This window comes from Emydura macquarii, unplaced genomic scaffold, assembly GCF_026122565.2.
Source record: "Emydura macquarii macquarii isolate MOO-44397 ecotype Brisbane River unplaced genomic scaffold, CSIRO-AGI_Emac_v2 contig_3122, whole genome shotgun sequence".
Lineage (NCBI taxonomy): Eukaryota > Metazoa > Chordata > Testudines > Chelidae > Emydura > Emydura macquarii.
The window spans coordinates 2,024,047-2,042,514 of NW_027133259.1; the positions used below are offsets into that span (position 1 = coordinate 2,024,047).

Sequence of the window (18,468 nt, forward strand, 5' to 3'; positions counted from 1 at the left end):
CAGGGCTGGAGTTATAAGGATCTCTTGAAGACCCTTCTGTGTTGTCACTCTGGCTTCATAGAAATGGCTTCAAATTAACAGTTCTCTTTTGCTCAGTAGGATGTGATTTGTTGTAACTGTAAACTGTAAAACCATAAACTGGAACCAGCAAGTCGATGACTAACTAGAAGGGAAATGGTTTTAACATGCCTCCGCTTTGCCAAGGAACATGAAAACAATGAGAGCTTTGTCAAGTCTGTGGGTCAACGAGCCTACTAGTGATATATGGTGTTTTTGTAAGCATGCCACGTTTTGCTTTCTTTTTCTTTTTCTTTTTCTTTTTTTTTAAGTGCCTTTTAGCAGCTGAAATGTGAATTCCCATCTGTTTGCCCCAACAACTGCCGAACATCATTTCCATAGTTGTGTTGTTTAGGGATTGGACACATCCTGAGTAACAGAGAGGGACTCTGGTCCTCTCTGGCAGGCATGTAGTGTGTTGTGTCATTATTTTGCAGTGCTGTTTAAAAGCTAGGAATATGTACAACTAACTACAAGGTGTTTTGGGTCCATACACTACGGCTTCTCAGCCCTGCAATAGTCCTTACCCCTTTCCTGTCTTTCAGGACAAGCTGCAGCCCCCCTGTGCCAAACATCCTGTCTGCGGGGCCCAAGCTGCATTCAAACTTATGAACTTCTTGACTGGGAAGCCTTCTGGCAAACTGTGGGTGCCCCATCCATTGGTAGTCATCAGAACCCACGTTTCATAGTGGGGAGAGGCCTCCTTAGTAGGGAGTCATCTGCTCTCTTGACGCAATTTAGAAGTTAATAACTAGCTAAACAATGCAGTGAATGACTGAAATGTTAATATTCATAGCACAGAGTCCATAACCAGCAGTCAGTGAGTTTCAGAACACAAATGTAGCTGATGGAAGGTCGGCGCAGCTGGTCCAACAGAGAACATCAAATGCCCATTGCAGCCTGCTGGTGCCAGCTCTGGTGGTTTTTCATGTGGATGGGTTAAATGAACCTGTAATGGCAGACGGTATCAACCTGAGTCCAGAAATCCGAGAGAGGAGCTGAATCCTTTGATTCCTCTCCCCAACCCCTCAAAAAGTAGCACCCAGCTCTTCTTGAACTGATTTACACCACTTGCTTTTGATTGCTACCTCATTAAGTGGTGCTGGGTTGTATTTCAATCTGTGATGATGGGGGTTTTTTATTGGGTTTTGTTTTGTTTTGTTTTTAAAGAAATTCTATCTGAACAATTAACATTTCTCTTCTTTCTCGTTAGCCCATCATTTCCTGGGTAGTGAGTTAGAGGCTCTTCATTATATTTTGTTTTTTATCTGTATAAGATTTTATGTCTGTAATTTTAAGTTTAAGAGCCATAAAGAAAGATGTTACCCATGTAGCAATCTTTATCCGAATGTTCTTTGCAAATTCACATGCGATAAACAAATTCACAGAAACCTGTGACCTGTCCCTGACTTTCACTAAAAATAACTGTGACAAAATGAGGCTGGTTGGGGGGAGTGGGGTCTAGCCTCCACCGCCGCTGCAGCTGACAGCAGGGTCCCCTGCTGACCATGGTGGCTCAGAGCTGTGGGGCCAGGGCTGAAGCAGAAAATGTCATGGAGGTGTCTGGAAGTCACGGAATCAGTGACCTCTGTGACATCACCTTTTCCTTACTCATGACTATTCTATCATCCAGAGCCATCTAATAGTTTTCAATCCTGAATTAAAATGAATGAACTTAGAAAAGTTTTCTTTCTGTGGCAGGCTTGTTCCACACTGATCTTTCATCGGTCAGTCGTGTAGTATCAGCTGCTTACGTAGTCAGATTAATTCCATTATTGCCCATCTCTTCTAGGACTTCTCAGTGGGCAGATGTCCCCTACAAGCAGCAAACTGGAGAAGCTGGACTCTCAGCAAGTGTTACAGCTGTGCCTCCGATACCAAGATCACCTGCATCAGTGTGCAGAAGCTGTTGCCTTCGATCAGAATGCTCTAGTGAAACGAATCAAAGAGGTACGGTGCCCAGCAGGTACATGCTTCTCAGGGAGGCAGATAGCAGGGCTTGAACTGGGACCAGCTCGATAGCTACGGTGGTGCTGGCTATAGATCACCGTAAGCCACTTGCAGTAATTCCTTAGGTGGTTCTGTCAAAGACCAAACGTAAAGGGAAACCTGTGCCTGTGTGTGTGTGTAATTGACTGTCCTCTTGGCTTGAGCAGTGGGCACCTTCAGTTAGCTATTACCTGATGCAGTTGTTGTTCACGCTATCTAGGATGGTTTCCTAGTCTGTGCGCCTGCTGCCTTGTGTAAGCAAGACTTGATTCACCCAGGCTTTGTGTGCGAGGGGAACACGTTGCTACTGGAAAAGAGAGAAATGCATTTTTGAGAGTATCCATTCTGTCTGAAACCACAGAATTAACTACAGTTCTGATCAAAAGGGTAACGTGGGGGGAGAAGAGGGGAGAAAGGGAAACGTATGTGTCGAGAGGTGTCATTTTCTGTGACCGGGAGAAACGGGTGTTTCTCTTGTCTTTCCCCCACTTAATAGACTCTCTGGGCTCTACAGCCGCACCTTCCTAGCATGTAACACTCCACAGCTCTGCCTGCTCGTACCTGGGAGTTTTTTGGTTGCAAAGGGGAGATTTCCTGACCTCGCGGGAGGGCTGCACTGCCGCATCAGTACCCACCTCCTCGAGAAAGCCTAGAGCAATCAAGCCTCGCTGTCTCCACTGAGGGTTTTTGGTCTGTAGGAGGAACAGAAGAAAATGAAGCCATCTTCAGGAACCAGAAGCATGATTGGAACTGAAACTGCCAGCGGGAGAAGGGAGCCAGGCGGCGTGTACATGGGGAGAGGGGCCAGGAGTCCGGGATAGTGTGTTCAGTGAAAGAGGATGAGAAGCGGGACAGTGTGTCAGAGAAGCATTTGGAGGGGAGCAGGAGAGAGAGTAACAGAACTGACGGGAGAAGGAGATGAAGTTGACTGATTTAAGGGTTCTTTCTGGTGGTGGTGGAGTTCTATGCTTCAGTGGGCATGGGAGTCACTCCTCTCTCTTGGGAATCCGGCTGCTTACTTTAGGTGTCTGAAGTATGAAGTTAGGAGCCAAACTTTAGTCACTCGGTTCTGAAAATCTTGGCCAGTAGCTTGTCTCCTACATATGGTCAAGGTTGTTTCCGGGAAAACTTCACAGAGGGGATTTACCTGCAGGATAGCTTTGGTCAATTTAAAAAAAATATATAAAACACATTCTTCTATTGTTGCTGAAAGAAATTGTGACTTTACTGGTGAAAGATTGACCATCTGAAACTAGACCATTGGACCGGTATCCTGCTTCAGTCGGTGTCCAGTCCTTCATGTTTCAAGCAAATGTACGCCAACCTGCACATCTAATGCACCTGTCCAGCATGGTTCTCAAACTTTTCTTGTTTTTATTGTGTCTGCCACTTTGAGAGAATCTCTCGTGGCCCCTCCTTCTCTCCCAGTGCCCTTTAACCCCAACTGGTTAATTCTCAAAGTGATTCAATGTGGGAACCAGCAAAAAGGGCTTCATGGAGCATGGGTTACCACTAAGCCAATGTCTGAGAGTCACTGACCTGGTCAGTTGAGCAATGGCACATGAGGGGAGAAACGAATTCCTGAAGCAAGCAGCGCGCACCTTGAAACTTGCAATTGGATTACTCCTACATGCACACTTACCAATGTTGTCAGTTGGTCATAAGACCGTATCGTTTTTAGAAGTTCAGGTACAGTGCAAGGGGGAGAGAACTCTCATAACAGCATGTCTGTCACTAAACATATCCCTGGGTGGATAACCAAGGCATAGTGGAGCACACCTGGGATTGTTGCTTTTCACAAGAGTAAGTGGTGTCATGAAGACCAAATGTACTTTAGCACCAACAAGGTGGAGAGTTTGATGGGCAGGTGGTTAGTTTGTACCAGCGCACTCTAAACAATGACCATGATTTGTTGCTGTTCCTTTGGCTCGGGATTAAGAAACTCCATAGTATGAACTGGATAGTAAATGTGATTCATGGGCTATTTTGGAGAATTGCTGTTTTCATGATGTGCTGAGTCCAAAATAACTTGGGAGCCATACCAAAAAAAAAAAAAGTCCCTTTTCTTACTATGGTGAGTCAAGATTTGAAGCTAGCTATTATGCAAGATGTAAAGATACTTGCAGATGTTGGTGACTCAGATCACATAAATCCAGAAATTATTTAAGTTGCCAACTTAATGACAGTACAATGCATTAATTCAAATAGTTCGTAATTCTATTGGCCATTAGAATGCAAGGGCCAGTATCAAACTAATTTAAAGAAAGGGTAGACTCCACAACTGGCTTCTGATAAAGTCTCACTTTCTGTAGATGGGTTCATTTTCTGCATGGCTACCACTTGACTTAATGATTATGGTGATTTCATTTGGTTCATAATACCTTATTTATAAAAATATAGTGCTCTGGTCTTGGTTTGGTACTGAATGTTCAACTCTCACTGGCCTTTTTATCACAGTCTTCTCTTAGTACAATCTGAAGATCTGGACAGCCGTCTAACTTGGGCAGCTGACAAGTCACTTTTATTTTAGTCATAAAACTTTAAGTAGTTTCAGGACCCTGAATCCCTCTGCCAATTTGTGTGGTTTTACAATTCATTTCCCTATTACTTGCTGTTTTTTCTCTCCTGTTGCTGTATACATGCATTTTTTTTTTGGGGGGGGGGGGGGCGTGGGAGGGGAAGGGAAGGAGAGAAGGCACAGAGGAAGTCCTTCAACTTAAATAACATGGGAAGCATGACATGGGCCCTGTACAGTACTAAACGGAACCATTGTGGAGTGAGTGCCAGCAATGGGTGCAGCTGAACTGGGGCTAAATATGTCATGGATACAGACATAGATTAGGACATATCAAGATGGGCCCTACCCGTTGTCACCAGTAGTTCAGTTTTGTGGTGTAGACAAGGCCTAACTGATTATAGACCGGAAATGGTGAAACAGAATATACAGAGTACAAGAAAAAGCACAGTGTTTGCAAACTAGGGGGAATACATTCTCTCTTCTCCATGCTGGTGGTTATTAAAGTTTTTTAAAGTAGGTAAATGTCTTCTGACAGAAGTGGTGTTTTCTGACAGCACCTTGTTAACTTTTCTCAAAATGCTTGTAACCTTCAGTCCTCTCTTAGTGCCACCCGTCAGGGCCAGCCACCTTCCCCCAGGCCCGTACTGACCACATGACCACAGCCGGGTCCCTGTTTTGGTGTCGCCTTGACTAAGTGTCCCATGGCAAGTGCTTTTTGCTCCTGAGTTGTGCCAGATGATGTTCCTTTTGAGGAAGTACTGCAGTGAATTGGCTATCCCTCAGAAACTCACCATCTGACACAAAATGGTCTTAATTAAAAAGAGAATCTTTTAAAAACACTCTTAAAATGGTCATGTACCCATCTCTCAGATGCACAAGGGGTTATCTGGTCAAATGGAAGTGGTAACATCAAAAGGAGCATATCCACCAATCTTTCTGTCTTGCCTTCCCAGAAACAGGTGTTGGTATCAACTCAGATTAGGGCTGGTCTACACACAGAGTTGTTTCAGTGAGTTAAGCTAAACAACACTGTGCTCTTGTTCCGGAATAAGGCTTTTCACGCATGGAGTTGGTCAGGAACGGCTGTTGCACTTTAAATTCATACCCTGCCTCAGTGTGCATTAGCTTTCAAAGTATAGACAAGCCCTGCCGATGCTATCTTTCTGCTTGTGTTCTACATCCAGGGTTTTTTTTTACCAACCGGGGTATGATTGTTTTTACCAAAATAGGCTGTTTGCATAGCTAAAAAGGTGTGTTTTTACAGCAAGATAACTAATGCAGGTAAACATGCAGGAAAGAAGTTACTAGCGAAGAAAACCCCATGGATAACCGATAAAATCATTGGTTTGAGGGGTGAAAGAAGTACTTCTGGGAGAATTCTGCACCTCTGCATGCCTGCAGAATTCATGACCCTCTCAGATTTCTTTGCTTCCCACAGAAAAATGACTTATGATGCGGGAGCAAAAGGAAGCCACAAGAGTGGTCACACACCTCTCCCGAGCAGCATGGATGCATCGTTTCAGGTGTCTGGGGCAGCTGGCGGAGTGGTAAATCACATGGGGGCAGGGCTGGGGATGCCCCGGCCAGTGTCTCCTACCCTGTGCTGGGTTCAGCTGCTAATCCCCAGCTGGGCTTGGGAGGGTGGGGAGAATGGGACTCCTGTGTCTGGACCACCCCAGTGAGCCCCCCGTACTCCCACCCCACTGATCCCCCAGCCAGCTTTACCTGGATCCTGCACCAAGCTGCCCCCACACCCAGATTGCCTCACACAGACCCTCACCCAGCACCTGGATCCACCCACACTGAGCCCCTCCACATTTGGATCCTGTCAAGCAGAGCATGTCTGCCTCACACCTGGATTGGGAGCCGCGACTGAGTGCACATTGCAAGACCATCCCTTTCCCTTGCTACCTTGGTACGTCTGCTGTGGAGGGCAGGGTCACGGGGTGTTTCTGGGGCTGGCCCGGTCCTTGTGCTGTGTCAGGGTCAGGTGCAGCCTCATCTCCAAGTCTGTGTCCTGAGGGGGGGGGAGGAGAGGGGGTTGCTGCAGGGTGATCTCCCACCTCTGGGCAGCCTGTGGCCTTTGCTCCCTGCCTGCCATGCTGGAGCCTCCAACTTATTTATTGACCAATAAAATATGCAGAATTTTAAAATGTTGTGCGCAAAATTCTTCATTTTTGGACGCAGAATTCCTTCAGGAGTAAAGAAGGAAAGTAAAAGCACAAAGATAGATGCCAGAAAAAGAGGAACACCAAAGACTAAATGCAGAATAGCAAAGTCTAAATGGCTGAATGAGAAATGCACAGAAATCAAACAATTGGATAAAGAGGACAAATAAAGTGAGAGACATCAAAAAATAAGAGTCCTTGATTACAGAAGAAAGGTGATCAACAGGACATTTAAGGACAAAATGGACAATATTTGACAGACTCTACAAACAAGAATGAGATGGGGAAAATATATCAAGGAACTATATTGTGGTGATAGACCTGAAAAACCTCAACTAGAGAGCAGTCAAATAAGCCCACCAATAATGGGTGAAGAAATCTTAGCATCAATAAAAGGACTTCTGAATGGAAAAGCAATACCAGCTGAATTGTTAGAAAGCATAGGGAATGAAGACTTGAAAACCCTGTCAGAGGTAATGAAGAATGTTTTTGAGACAGAATTGCCAGAAGATTTTACAACCTTACTTTGTATGCAAATCCTCCAAAAGAAGAATGCTACAGATTGGAAAGGCTAGAGAACAATCAGCCTACTGTCACATCTCTAAGATACTTTTGCGAGTTGGTTAAGACTGAATAAAAGGAAAGATTGATAATGAAAGAAATGAACAACAATACAGCTTCAAATGTGGAAAGCCACAATAAATGATTTTATTAACTTGAAGCTCATATTAGAAAGATCAATTGAAATGGGGAAAACCGTATACTTTTATTTTCACCGACTTCCAAAAATCACTTGACAGAATCTACCATACAAATTGTCAATATATTAAGATCTGTAGGGATTGATGGATACAAACTCTGCATAATAAAACAATTATATTGGAATCAGAAGGCAATTATAATGGAAGATGAAAATGAAAATAGAGATTGAGAGAAGTGAGACAAGGTTGTATAATGTCACTGACTTCATTCAACATTTATAGTGAGTGTGTGAAATTAATAGAAGAAACAGAAGACGGTATTAAGATGAATGGGAAATTAATGAATAACATTCGCTGTGTAGATGAAAATGCTCTTGACTGATTCAGAAGAATGTTTGATGAAGTTAGTGGAGATTTATATATGACTGTGATCTAGAGTTGAATGGGACAAGATAAAAACTATGCTAGTGTGAGAGGATTCTAGAAAAAACATGCAAGATTCCAGTGAGTGACACAGCTGTACATCAAGTGAGAAATTTCTCCTACTTAGGAAGCATCATTACAGAAGATGGAAGATCAAAAACTGAAGGCAGCACCATAATATCAAGAGCAAAAGGGACATTGTGAAAGAACAAACATCTCAGTCAAAACTTAGTGTTCAGATTTATGGCACATCTCCTAAAAACATACATGTGGTCTGTGTTAAATTATGGCTGTGAAACATGGACATTCAACAATGTATAAGAAAGAAACTACATTTTTAAAATATGGTGGTATAGAAGAATTCTGAAATGAATAGGCTACGTAACCAACAACAAAGTATTAGAGATAATTGGAACCCAAAGGCTTGTTAGAGATCTTATGAAAAGAGATTTGATTTGCAGGACACCTTTCAAGGGGGGTCAGTGGGTGATGCATGTTTACGGGCACCGGAGGGGAAAGTTGATGGCAGAACATGAAACAGAAAAAGAAGAATTTGGATGAACGATCTGGTATCCTGGGTGGATCAAAATGATTACTCCATTCTCCAAGAGATTAGCAGAGGATTGTACAGAACGGGCTACCAGGTTTGCAAACTTCTGGTAATGGAGATGTCACATGACGAGAAGAATGAATGCATGTTAGCTATGAATGCACGTTAGCGATGAAATCCTAGTGAAGACAAGGCCAAGGTGGTTTTTATTTTATTTTTATTTTATTTTTTTAAACAGTGATGTAACTAAGCAAGGTCAACCACCAGTAGGGGTATGTTGTTGACCTCACCTAACAACATCGCAGTAAAAATGACCTGAAACTTATCTTCACTGGGATTTTTGCAGGGGTTCTCAAACTTTTTTTGATGGGACCCCCTTTGAAAATATTTCAGGCCGTGAGGATCCCCATCCGTGCCATGCTACCCCACCCACTGCTGATGTGGGTGGTATTGCCTTCAGAGCACCCAGCCAGCAGTCTCTGGCCACCCAGCTCTGAAGGGCTCTGGCTGTTAGCCATGCGCAGGGGCTGACAACTCGCAACCACCCAATAATAACCTCATGACCCCTTGAGGGGTCCGACCCCCAGATTGAGAACCTCTGTTTTAGAGTGGGAGCGCTAACACATAAGTTCTCTCACTGTAATCCAAAACAAAATAAAAAATTAAACCAATAAACCTTCCCTTTTTGGCAGTGAAGACATAACCCTAGTCACACCAGAGTGAGACCCCTAGTGTGGATGCTGTTACACCAGTATAAAGATCCCGTAGGGCCGAGTCTACACTACAGAGTGTGGTTGACGCAAGTTACCTCCGCGTACAGCCACCAACTGTTGTATATTGCGTGGGCATCTGCACACTTGGATGCTTGCGTGTATGCACGAGTGGTTGCGTCCATGTAAAATACATCACACTACGGAGAGGTATCTCAGTGTGTCCTAAACTCAGTGCCTCATGGGACATTTTCACACTGATTTGTGGGGTACCATCCGTTTGCACAGGGATTTCTGAGAGCTAAGGAGCAAGTTCCCACCATGCCACTTTCTCCATCCAGTAATGCTTATCTCATTCCATAATGTTGTGCCCATTGAAAAAAAAACCAACCAACCACCTCCCATAGTCCCTCATGCGGCTTTTCAGTCTGCCATCTCACTGGCAGAAATGTGGGCCATACACAGCTCAGCAGAGCTCTCAGGAGCACAGCTGGTACAGGACACACAATTGCCCTTTATTGGCAGAACTCGAACAAACATTACTACAACTGTGTGCGCGATGCGGTGGAGGTGAGGTCGCTGCCGAGGATGGCGTCCAGCTCCTTATGGAAGCAGCAGGTCTTTGACGCTGCACCAGAGCAATGGTTTGACTCCTAGCCTTTTGATACCCCGGCCGCAGCTTCTTGGTTTTTCATGTGGAACTGCAACGTGTCCCGTTCATAGCTCTTCTCCGCCATCAAATGAGAAATTTGATCATCGGTATCAGAGTTCCTTCAGCTTGAGTGGAGCTGGGACTGCACCGTTGCCTCTCCTGAAATGCTGATCAGGTCCAGCAGCTCCAGCGTGCTCCAAGCGGGAGAGAGTTTGGTGCGTGGAGCCGCCGTGGTCGGCTGGGAAGATGCAATGTGAGCTCTCCATGCCGACCAAGCAGGAAGTGGAATTTCAACAATTCCCAGGACTTTAAAGGGGCAGATGACTGCAGGGCAGCAGTGTTCAAACTGATGGCCAGAGAAGTCTGGCTGGTCGTTGTGGGACTCTTCCTGGAGGCCATTTACTGCAACATAACCAAGCATGGTGTCTACACTGATGCTTTGTCATTAAAACTTTGGCGCAAAAAGCTCTACGTCTCCCATCAAGGTGGCTTTATTTTGTTACAAAATCAGGGGAGTTGGGATTGGACCGGGGGGTTGGGAGAGGAAGAGATTGCAGTGAGCACACCGCCACAACTTTGATGCAAAAAGCTGACTTTGGTCAACAAAATTCTCTAGTGTAGACCGTAGTTTCTCAACCAGGGGTACGCGAGACACAGGCAGGGGGTACACGGTGAAAAACCCAGTGAAGGGAGGCAAGCGGAAGCCAGGTAGCAGCTGCCTGGTCCCAGCTCCCAGCTGGGAGGTAAACAACAGCTGCCCCAGGCCTGGGAAATTGGACAGCAGCCGCTGGCCTTTTGGGAAGTCAGGGGCAGCTGCCCACATCCCGCCCTGTCCCAGCTCCCAGGTGGGAGCCCAGCGGCAGCCTTCTGCACCCTGCAAGCTGGGTTCGCAGCTGTGTGGCTGCCAGCTGTGCCCCGGCTCCGAGCTGAGAGACAGCCTCCTGCACCCTGGCTTGAAGACGGGCAGCAGCCGCCTGCCCGCATCCCCAGGTCCCAGCCTGCCCGGAAGCTGCCTCCACCCCAGCTCGGAGCAGGTGGCAGTTGCCCACTTCCCGGGCTAGCATCCAGACAGCAGCCGCCTGCAGCTTTCCCAGGCGGCAGCTCCCCTCCCCGGCTCAACGCCCGGTGCCCAGAAAGCAGGCGCAGAGCCCAGCGGCTTGCCCAGTCCTGGAGCCGGGCTCTACCCGCAGGCTCACTTGTCAGTGTCACTGGTCTAGCTGTGCAGTGACATTGACAGCTATGACAGCCCCAGATTTTACCAGTATAAAAACGTTCAGAGGGGCCCACACTGTGTGATTTGCCCCAGGCCCGCACCCCCCTAGGGACAGCCATGGGGAGCGCTGCTATCCACTCTGGTGGGCTGCTCCTGCCTGCTCATACCTCACAAGTTCCCGCCTGTGTGAGGAGAACACCACGTCACCCCGCTATCAGGCCATAGTGACTGGCTGGCGTTGACCTTTGCTGCTATATGGAGGAAGGGGAGGAGGAAGGAGGGAGAAACAGCAGGGGTTTTGTGATCTGCCACAGCCGCACAGCACTGCAGAACTCAGAACTGTCCTGCTGTACGAGAAATACAGTCGTGCAGCGGTAAAGGGAAGAAGATTGTATTTCTCAGAGTGGAAAACTGAGTGTTGGGAACTTATTAAAATGTTCAGCAGTTAGGGGGTACTTGCTACTTAACAGGTTGAGAAACACTGGTGTAGACCACGCTTCAGGGAGGTGGCTTTATTGTATTGCTGTAATGGGGTGCTTGTGTTGGCAGGAAAAGACAAATTTTGGTGTAGACACATGCATAACTAGGTCAACATAAGTAAGGACTAAGCCTTAAACTGGTAGAACTTGTTCCTCTAAAGGCTCCTTTATACTGGTATAGCTGTGTCAGCAATAGGGAGGGTTACACTGCTTTAACCACACAGTCTCGTTGTGTGGCACAACAGTTGTGTAGACAAGACCTGGGGCTTGTCTACACACGAGTTTTACCAGTTTAACTGAAACGAGTTGTGTAAACCAGTGAAAAATGCTCTGTGGATGCTCTTACTCAGGCGTATTTGGGGGTTAGCTTAATTTGGTTCAGCCTCTTGTATTGGTTTAACAAAATCAGTTCAACTTAAACTAGTGCAACTTCTGTTTGTAGATAAGTCCTAGGAAAATAGCTAACGTTTAAAAAATGACCTAAGATGTTTTAAGCAGTATGATTTTTAAACAGGACTTTGCACAACAAACAATCCTTGACCATAAACATCGTTGTGTTTAAAAACACGTTATTGCCTTGCCTACGCCATGTTCAAAGCCCTGTTTTAAAGGCTTGTTCGCTGTCATGTTTTAAAACTAGGCCAGTTTTCCTAATCTAGAAATTGGAGCCCTGACTCCTTTAAATTAATTCCCTGTTAAAATGATTTCTCCTCTATGTCACATATGAATTATTGACAGCTGAATCACCATCTGTCACAATATTGCTTGTATTCACCATTCCTTGTCACGTAATTGCCAAACTGTGCAATTAATACACCCTTGTTTTTTTGTTCTGAGTGAGAAACTCCAGAAAGAGCAATTTAGACTTTTGTGCGTCAGATTGTGGAACTTTAATGCTATGATATGGCACTTCGTATCATCTGTCAGTTTCCCATCAAAATGACGTGTGCAGCTTTGTCTAGGTGGTATATCTGCCCCTTAGTGGATTGCAGTATTGTGTAGGATGAAAACTGGCAGCTTGTTAGATTAATTATTACAAATTGATTTCTGTGGGCGTGCTGTTCAAACAAACTGCAAGCTGGCTGCAGAAGTTTGTGTTGACAATATGCAAAAAAGTGGGTTTCTTTGTAATTTCTACACTAGGGGAAAAATGTGTTTTTAAGGCAGAATAGTCAGCAAATTGTAAAATGCAGGACAAGTTGTAGTTTAACCTCTCTTTCATAGGTCTAAGTGACTCCCCCCCTTCCTCCCGAGGGCTTCACCCCAGAGAGAGCTGCATTTCTATGGTGGGTGATGTTACTCCTATGTACAGAGTGTTTTTGGGATACTTCAGACTGAAACCTACATTTCACCTCGATCTGCTAAACTGAGATCAAATGACAACTTGGCCTAGCTAGCTAGCTAGCTCTACACACCCACACTAGGAAAAAATAGCTTAATTGTTGTCTTTTGTATTCCTGTCTATAGCCGAGAGTTACAATCTGGAGATATTGCCAACGCTGTCACTGGTGTGCTCGCTCTCTCTCTCTAGCCTTGTGGGGGCTACCAATGATCTCATTTTCAGAGTTGCTGAGCAACCCACTTGTTGTTCAAGTTGATGCTCTACACCTTTTGAAAATCCGACAATGAGCCGCTGCCAGTTTCCTGGTCTGTAAAACGGAGTAAAGAATATTTCAAAGGGATTCCGGGGGGACTAGTTTGAAGATAAATACTGTCCGAGTGCTAAGTATTTATTACAGAATGGGAGTTAGAAGAGCTGATGTAAATTGGGGATTGTATGAAAGTGTCAGCTGATAAAATGGAATCCAACACATGAAGGAAATAGAAGGGAGTAAGGACTCGGTTTCAGGATAGTCTTTTATCCGTGAAAGAAATTGATTGTGGTTGGTTGGGGGATCTGCTAGGGGACTGTGTAACAGGAAAAATGAATAAAAGAGAAAATTGACAATTTAGGCCCTGACTGTTAATACCTAAGCACTTCAACTTGACCACATATTTTCAAGTGACCTGTGACTTTTGTGCACCTCGATTCTCAAACGTCCAATTTGAGATGCCTTTTAAAAACTGCCTGGTTTTGTAGAAAGTGGGGAGAGGCTTGCAACCCGACCCCACTCCAATGAGACCTGACTACAAGTGTCCACTTTGGATCGGGTGTCACTTGTATAGCATGCATTTGGGCTCAGTGCGGGTTCCGTAGCCCCTTATCACTGAGGGCTTGTCTTTGCAAACACTTTGTTTGTAGCAAGCTGGGGCATGAATCTTCCTCTCACTAGCGTGCGGCGGGCTGACTGTTCAGATATGCTCCCTCTTGATGTACCCATGAACCATTCATTAATGTGCTTTGATCTAGTCCTGTTTCAGAGAAGACAAGATCAAAGTGCATTAACAAACCGTTCATGTGTGCATCAGCAGGCGTGCACACAGATAGTCTGCGGCAGCCACTTAGTGTGGAGTAGATTCACACTCCACTTTGCCATGAACTCATTGTTCATGTAGACAAGCCCTTAGTTTGAACAGTGTACGTTTTGGGATGATTATATATGATGGAGAGGTTTTCAGAATGGGTATGAAACAACTCCACACTTTCTGGTTTGGGTTGGTTTTGGGATTGGCTGTGATCTAGCTGAGTTTGGGACAGGTTTTAAAACTAGGCCCAAGTTTAGGCCTCAGGCTCTAAGAGTGGGTGGTATCACAGAGAGGGGACATCATTTTGAAGAGAACTTCTCTCCCCCCCCATCGGTGTGACCTCACGTGCATGGTGCATGTATGGTCATGCTGGTGGAGAGGCATGCTCTTCAAAATAATGTCTTCCACACGGCGAGACCTTGCATGCACCATGCTGGGGTCTCGCAGACAGGATATGTCCAGCTCTTTCTCAGAAATACCTGAATGTCTGGTATTCTGGGGATCTGACAGTGGCTACCCTATGGATAACACAGGCCATAGAACTTCACCCTGCATGTTAACCAGTGGTAGGCCAGGTGCAAGTTGAAGATCGACTATTTTACTTTTAAACAAAAGGTACTCAACTTTCTCTTAGTTTAAATCTTCAAAGTGACTAGTAACTTTGGGTGCATCAATTTTTGGGTACTCAGCTTCAGATACCTTAAAGGGGCCTGATTTTTCCAGGTAGGAGGAAAGGGATGTTCAGCACTTTCTGAAAGTGGTCCTTTTAAGGTTTCTAAAGTTCAGTTCACACAAAATGATGCATCCAAAGTAACTAGTCCCTTTTGAAAACTTAGCCAGGATCTTTGAGTCTTAAATGATCATATGCTCTTACTCCCATCATTTGAATGAGATCATAATCCTCTGTTTGTGGCCACCGAATATCTTGCTGTGGGAATGGATTATGATGCCCCAGCTATTCATGAGGCCTTCCTGAAGTCAAAAGACCTTTGCCATAGTGGAAGTGTAACCTCATAGGAAAAATTGCTGGAGTACTTAAATCCAGGAGTGGAGGTAGGATGGACATATAATCTTAAAAGGCTCTTCTTCTGGATATGAAGATGGGTGGGATTTTGTTTTGTTTTTGTTTCTCTGGGAGGACTTTACCTCAGAATGGAAAAAGGAGGGCAAAGTGACCAATTCAGAGGTTCCATCACTCAAACATGATACCTAGTAATATGAACAATTTGTTTCTGGTTCTCCCCCTACCTCTTAGTTTGTTGGAAACTGTTAACTATCTGTTCTAAAAACGGGTAAGGTGGAGAACTTGTTCACTTTAGCTTTGTGAAATCCTTGCACTCCCTTCTTCGTAAGAATGGCAAAGATCAGCATCTCCTTTTGAAAAGTTATAGCAGACTTTTCTAGGCCTTACAGAAAGGAAATGGAACAGCTGTCATCAGGGGGTGGGATTGTGAATAACATTAATTGAATCTGCAGTCTGCAAACTTAATGATGTTGACTTTGACAGGGTATTTTACATAAATACCATTTAACTTTAAAACGCAAACAATGATCTTCATGAGAAACGTCTCATTAATGGTCTTTGGTTCTCTTTGAAAATCAAAGCTTCAAAGATTGTTGTACATATAGAACAACTTGCCTAAAAATCTGCATGGTTGAAATAATGATTAGTTGTTCTGACGTGCTGGAAATGAAGATTTGAGACTTACAGGGAAGGAAAACTTTCATAATAAATAACCTTTATAAGAATTGCAGTTTGCAGTATTCCAGCTGGGGCTGGATCTGGGAATTTTTTTGGATGACTAATGCAACATTATTGTAAGATCAGGAAATGGGGCAATTGGAGACTATATTTTGTAACAAAACAATTTGCTTAGTTGAAAGCAGAGTTGTATAAGTTAGCACTGGTCTATCTGTTGAAAACTGATCAATTTTTCTCCTGGAATTATTGTAGAAAGTCCCAGCCTGTTTGATCTCTTTCTGTAGAGACTTGCTGGTTCAGATCAAAGGTTTTATGAGGCCACCAAAAATTAAACTTCACCAGCCTGTGTGTATCAGACATATTAAAAATCTTCACTTTAGACGTTGATAAAGGTGTAGAAAGGGCTAGTACCTTTTAGAACATAAAAATGGTCATATTAGATTAGCCCAATAGTCCATCTAGTTCAATATCCTGTTTTCCGACAGCGGGCAATGCTAGATGCTTCTGAGGGATTGAACAGAACAGGGCAATTATCGAGTGATCCATCCCCTGTCGTCCAGTCCCAGCTTCTGGAAGTCAGAGGTTTAGGGACACCTGGAGCATGGGATTGTGTCCTTGACCATCTTGTTGAATAGCCATTGATGGACCTTTCCTCCATGAACTTACCTAATTTGTTTTTCAACTCAGTTATACTTTTGGCCTCATAACATTCCCTGGCAATGTGTTCCACAAGTTGACTGAGTATTGTGTGGAGAAGTACTACCTTATGTTTGATTTAAACTTGTTGTCTATTAATTTCATTGGGTGACCCTTGGTTCTTGTCTTATGTGAAGGCGTAAATAACACTAACTTACTCACTTTCTCCACATTGTTCGTGATTTTATAGATCTTTGTCAGATCCTCCTTAGTCATCTCTTTTTTCTATGCTGAACATTCCCAATCTTTTTAATCTCTCCTGTTCCATACCCCCTAATAATTTGTATCTTTTTTGAGATGGAGCAACCAAAACTGCATGCAGTATTCAAGGTGTGGGCCTGCCATAGATTTATATAGTGGCATTATGATATTTTCTATCCCTTTTCTAATGGTTCCTAACATTGTTAGTTTTTTACTGCCGCTGCACATTGAGCAGATGTTTTCTTGATTGTTAACAGCTAATTTAGATCACATCATTTTGTGCGAATAGCTGGGATTGTTTTCCAATGTGCAATGCTTTGCACTTATCAACATTTGACTTTCATCTGCCATTTTGTTTCCCAGTCACCCAGTTTAGTGAGATCCCTTTGTAACGCTTTGCAGTCTGCTTTGTACTTAACTATCTTGAGTATTATCTGCAGACTTTGTCACCTCACTGTTCACTCCCTTTTCGAGATCATTTTTTAATGTGTTGAACAGCACAGATTCCAGTACAGTTCCTCAGGGGACTCCCACTATTTACCACTTTCCATTTATTCCTACTCTTTGTCTCCTACCTTTTACCAGTTACTGATCCATGAGAAGACCTTCCCTTTTATCCCATGACTGCTTACTTTGTTTCAGAGCCTTTGGTGTGGGATCTTGCCAAAGGCTTTCTGAAAGTCCAAGTATCAACTGGATCATCCTTGTCCACATGCTTGCTGACACCCTGAAAGAATTCTAAAAGATTGGTGAGGCATGATTTCCCTTTACAAACGCCATGTTGACTCTTCCCCAACATATTGTATTCATCTATATATCTAATCATTCTAATTTTTACCATAGTTTCAACCAATTTGCCTGGTACTAAAGCTAGGCTGACTGACCTGCAATTGCCAGGATCACTTCTGGGGTGTTTTTTAAAAAATTGGTGTCATGTTAGCTATTGTCCAGTCAGCCGGTACAGAAGCTGTTTTAAATGATAGGTTACATACCATGGCTAGTAGTTCAGCTATTTCATATTTGAGTTCCTTCAGAGCTCTTGGGTGAACCTCATCTGGTCCACTTTAGTGTAGCACAGCTTTCTGTGGTGGTAATGTGATTCTCTCAGATAAGTGAGTCCTAAAGTATTTAGGACATTTACAGATCAAAAGTACTACTACTTTAATTTCCATACAGAAATCTATAGACTGCCAGTGCAGATCGCAGAGCCCCAGTGTCATGTACTCCAATGTGATACCCATTTAACAAATGAGCAGTCACTTTCCAGGCTGAGCTTCGGTTTGAATAGATGTTAGGTGCCGCCCCATGTAGAGCATATTAATGCATCTGGAAAAGACTTGTGTCTCACAGATACCACTTGTTAAGTCAGTGCCGAATATTTTGTGAGGGCACCAACTGAAGGATTTCTTATTTGGGGTCAACTAGGGAATTTTTCTGCTAATTTGGAAACATTGCAGTATTAAAATTTGCAGTACCTTTTTATGAAATCTGAATCGATTAAACAAAATCCAGTGACCGGGAGACAATTTACTGATCAATTTCTAAAGTAAAAGGACTAATTTTATGACCCTTCTGTGTACCAAATACATGAATCTTGTGGTGAAGAACAGCATCAGGTAAATATTTCAGAGAATTGGATAACAACATACTATTTGAACTGTTCATGGTAGCAAGTTTTGTTAACTCCCATAATTTTGCTGAAGACAAAAATCTTGTTCTTTCCTAGAGTAAGTAAGCACTCCCAACTGTTAAAATAATGTAATTTTTAGTGAGTTTTCCTGATGAGTTTTAAAATCTAAAAAAGGACAATCTGCAGCTCAGACTAGGAAGTCAGGAACCTAGCGATGAATCAGGTTTCACAAATCTGCTGATAACGATCAAACTAATAACTCTGAGGTTGCTTATTATCCTGTAAATTGTTTGGCAATTGCACTGGCAACCAGTTTTAATTAATCCTATTATACATTAGGAAGTATTGACTTTTATTAGGTTTAAATGTTTTG

The 18,468-nt window shown here is 43.8% G+C and overlaps 1 protein-coding gene across 3 annotated transcripts in view; it reads left to right on the forward strand.

Moving 5' to 3' along the window:
• BORCS5 (BLOC-1 related complex subunit 5) overlaps positions 1-18,468 on the forward strand; it is an 81,489-nt gene that overhangs the window by 53,641 nt on the left and 9,380 nt on the right. For all 3 annotated transcript variants that reach the window (XM_067531055.1, XM_067531054.1, XM_067531056.1), the window contains exon 3: positions 1,850-2,007. In XM_067531055.1, the coding sequence (XP_067387156.1) occupies positions 1,850-2,007 (158 nt within the window). The remainder of the gene's footprint in view (positions 1-1,849; positions 2,008-18,468) is intronic.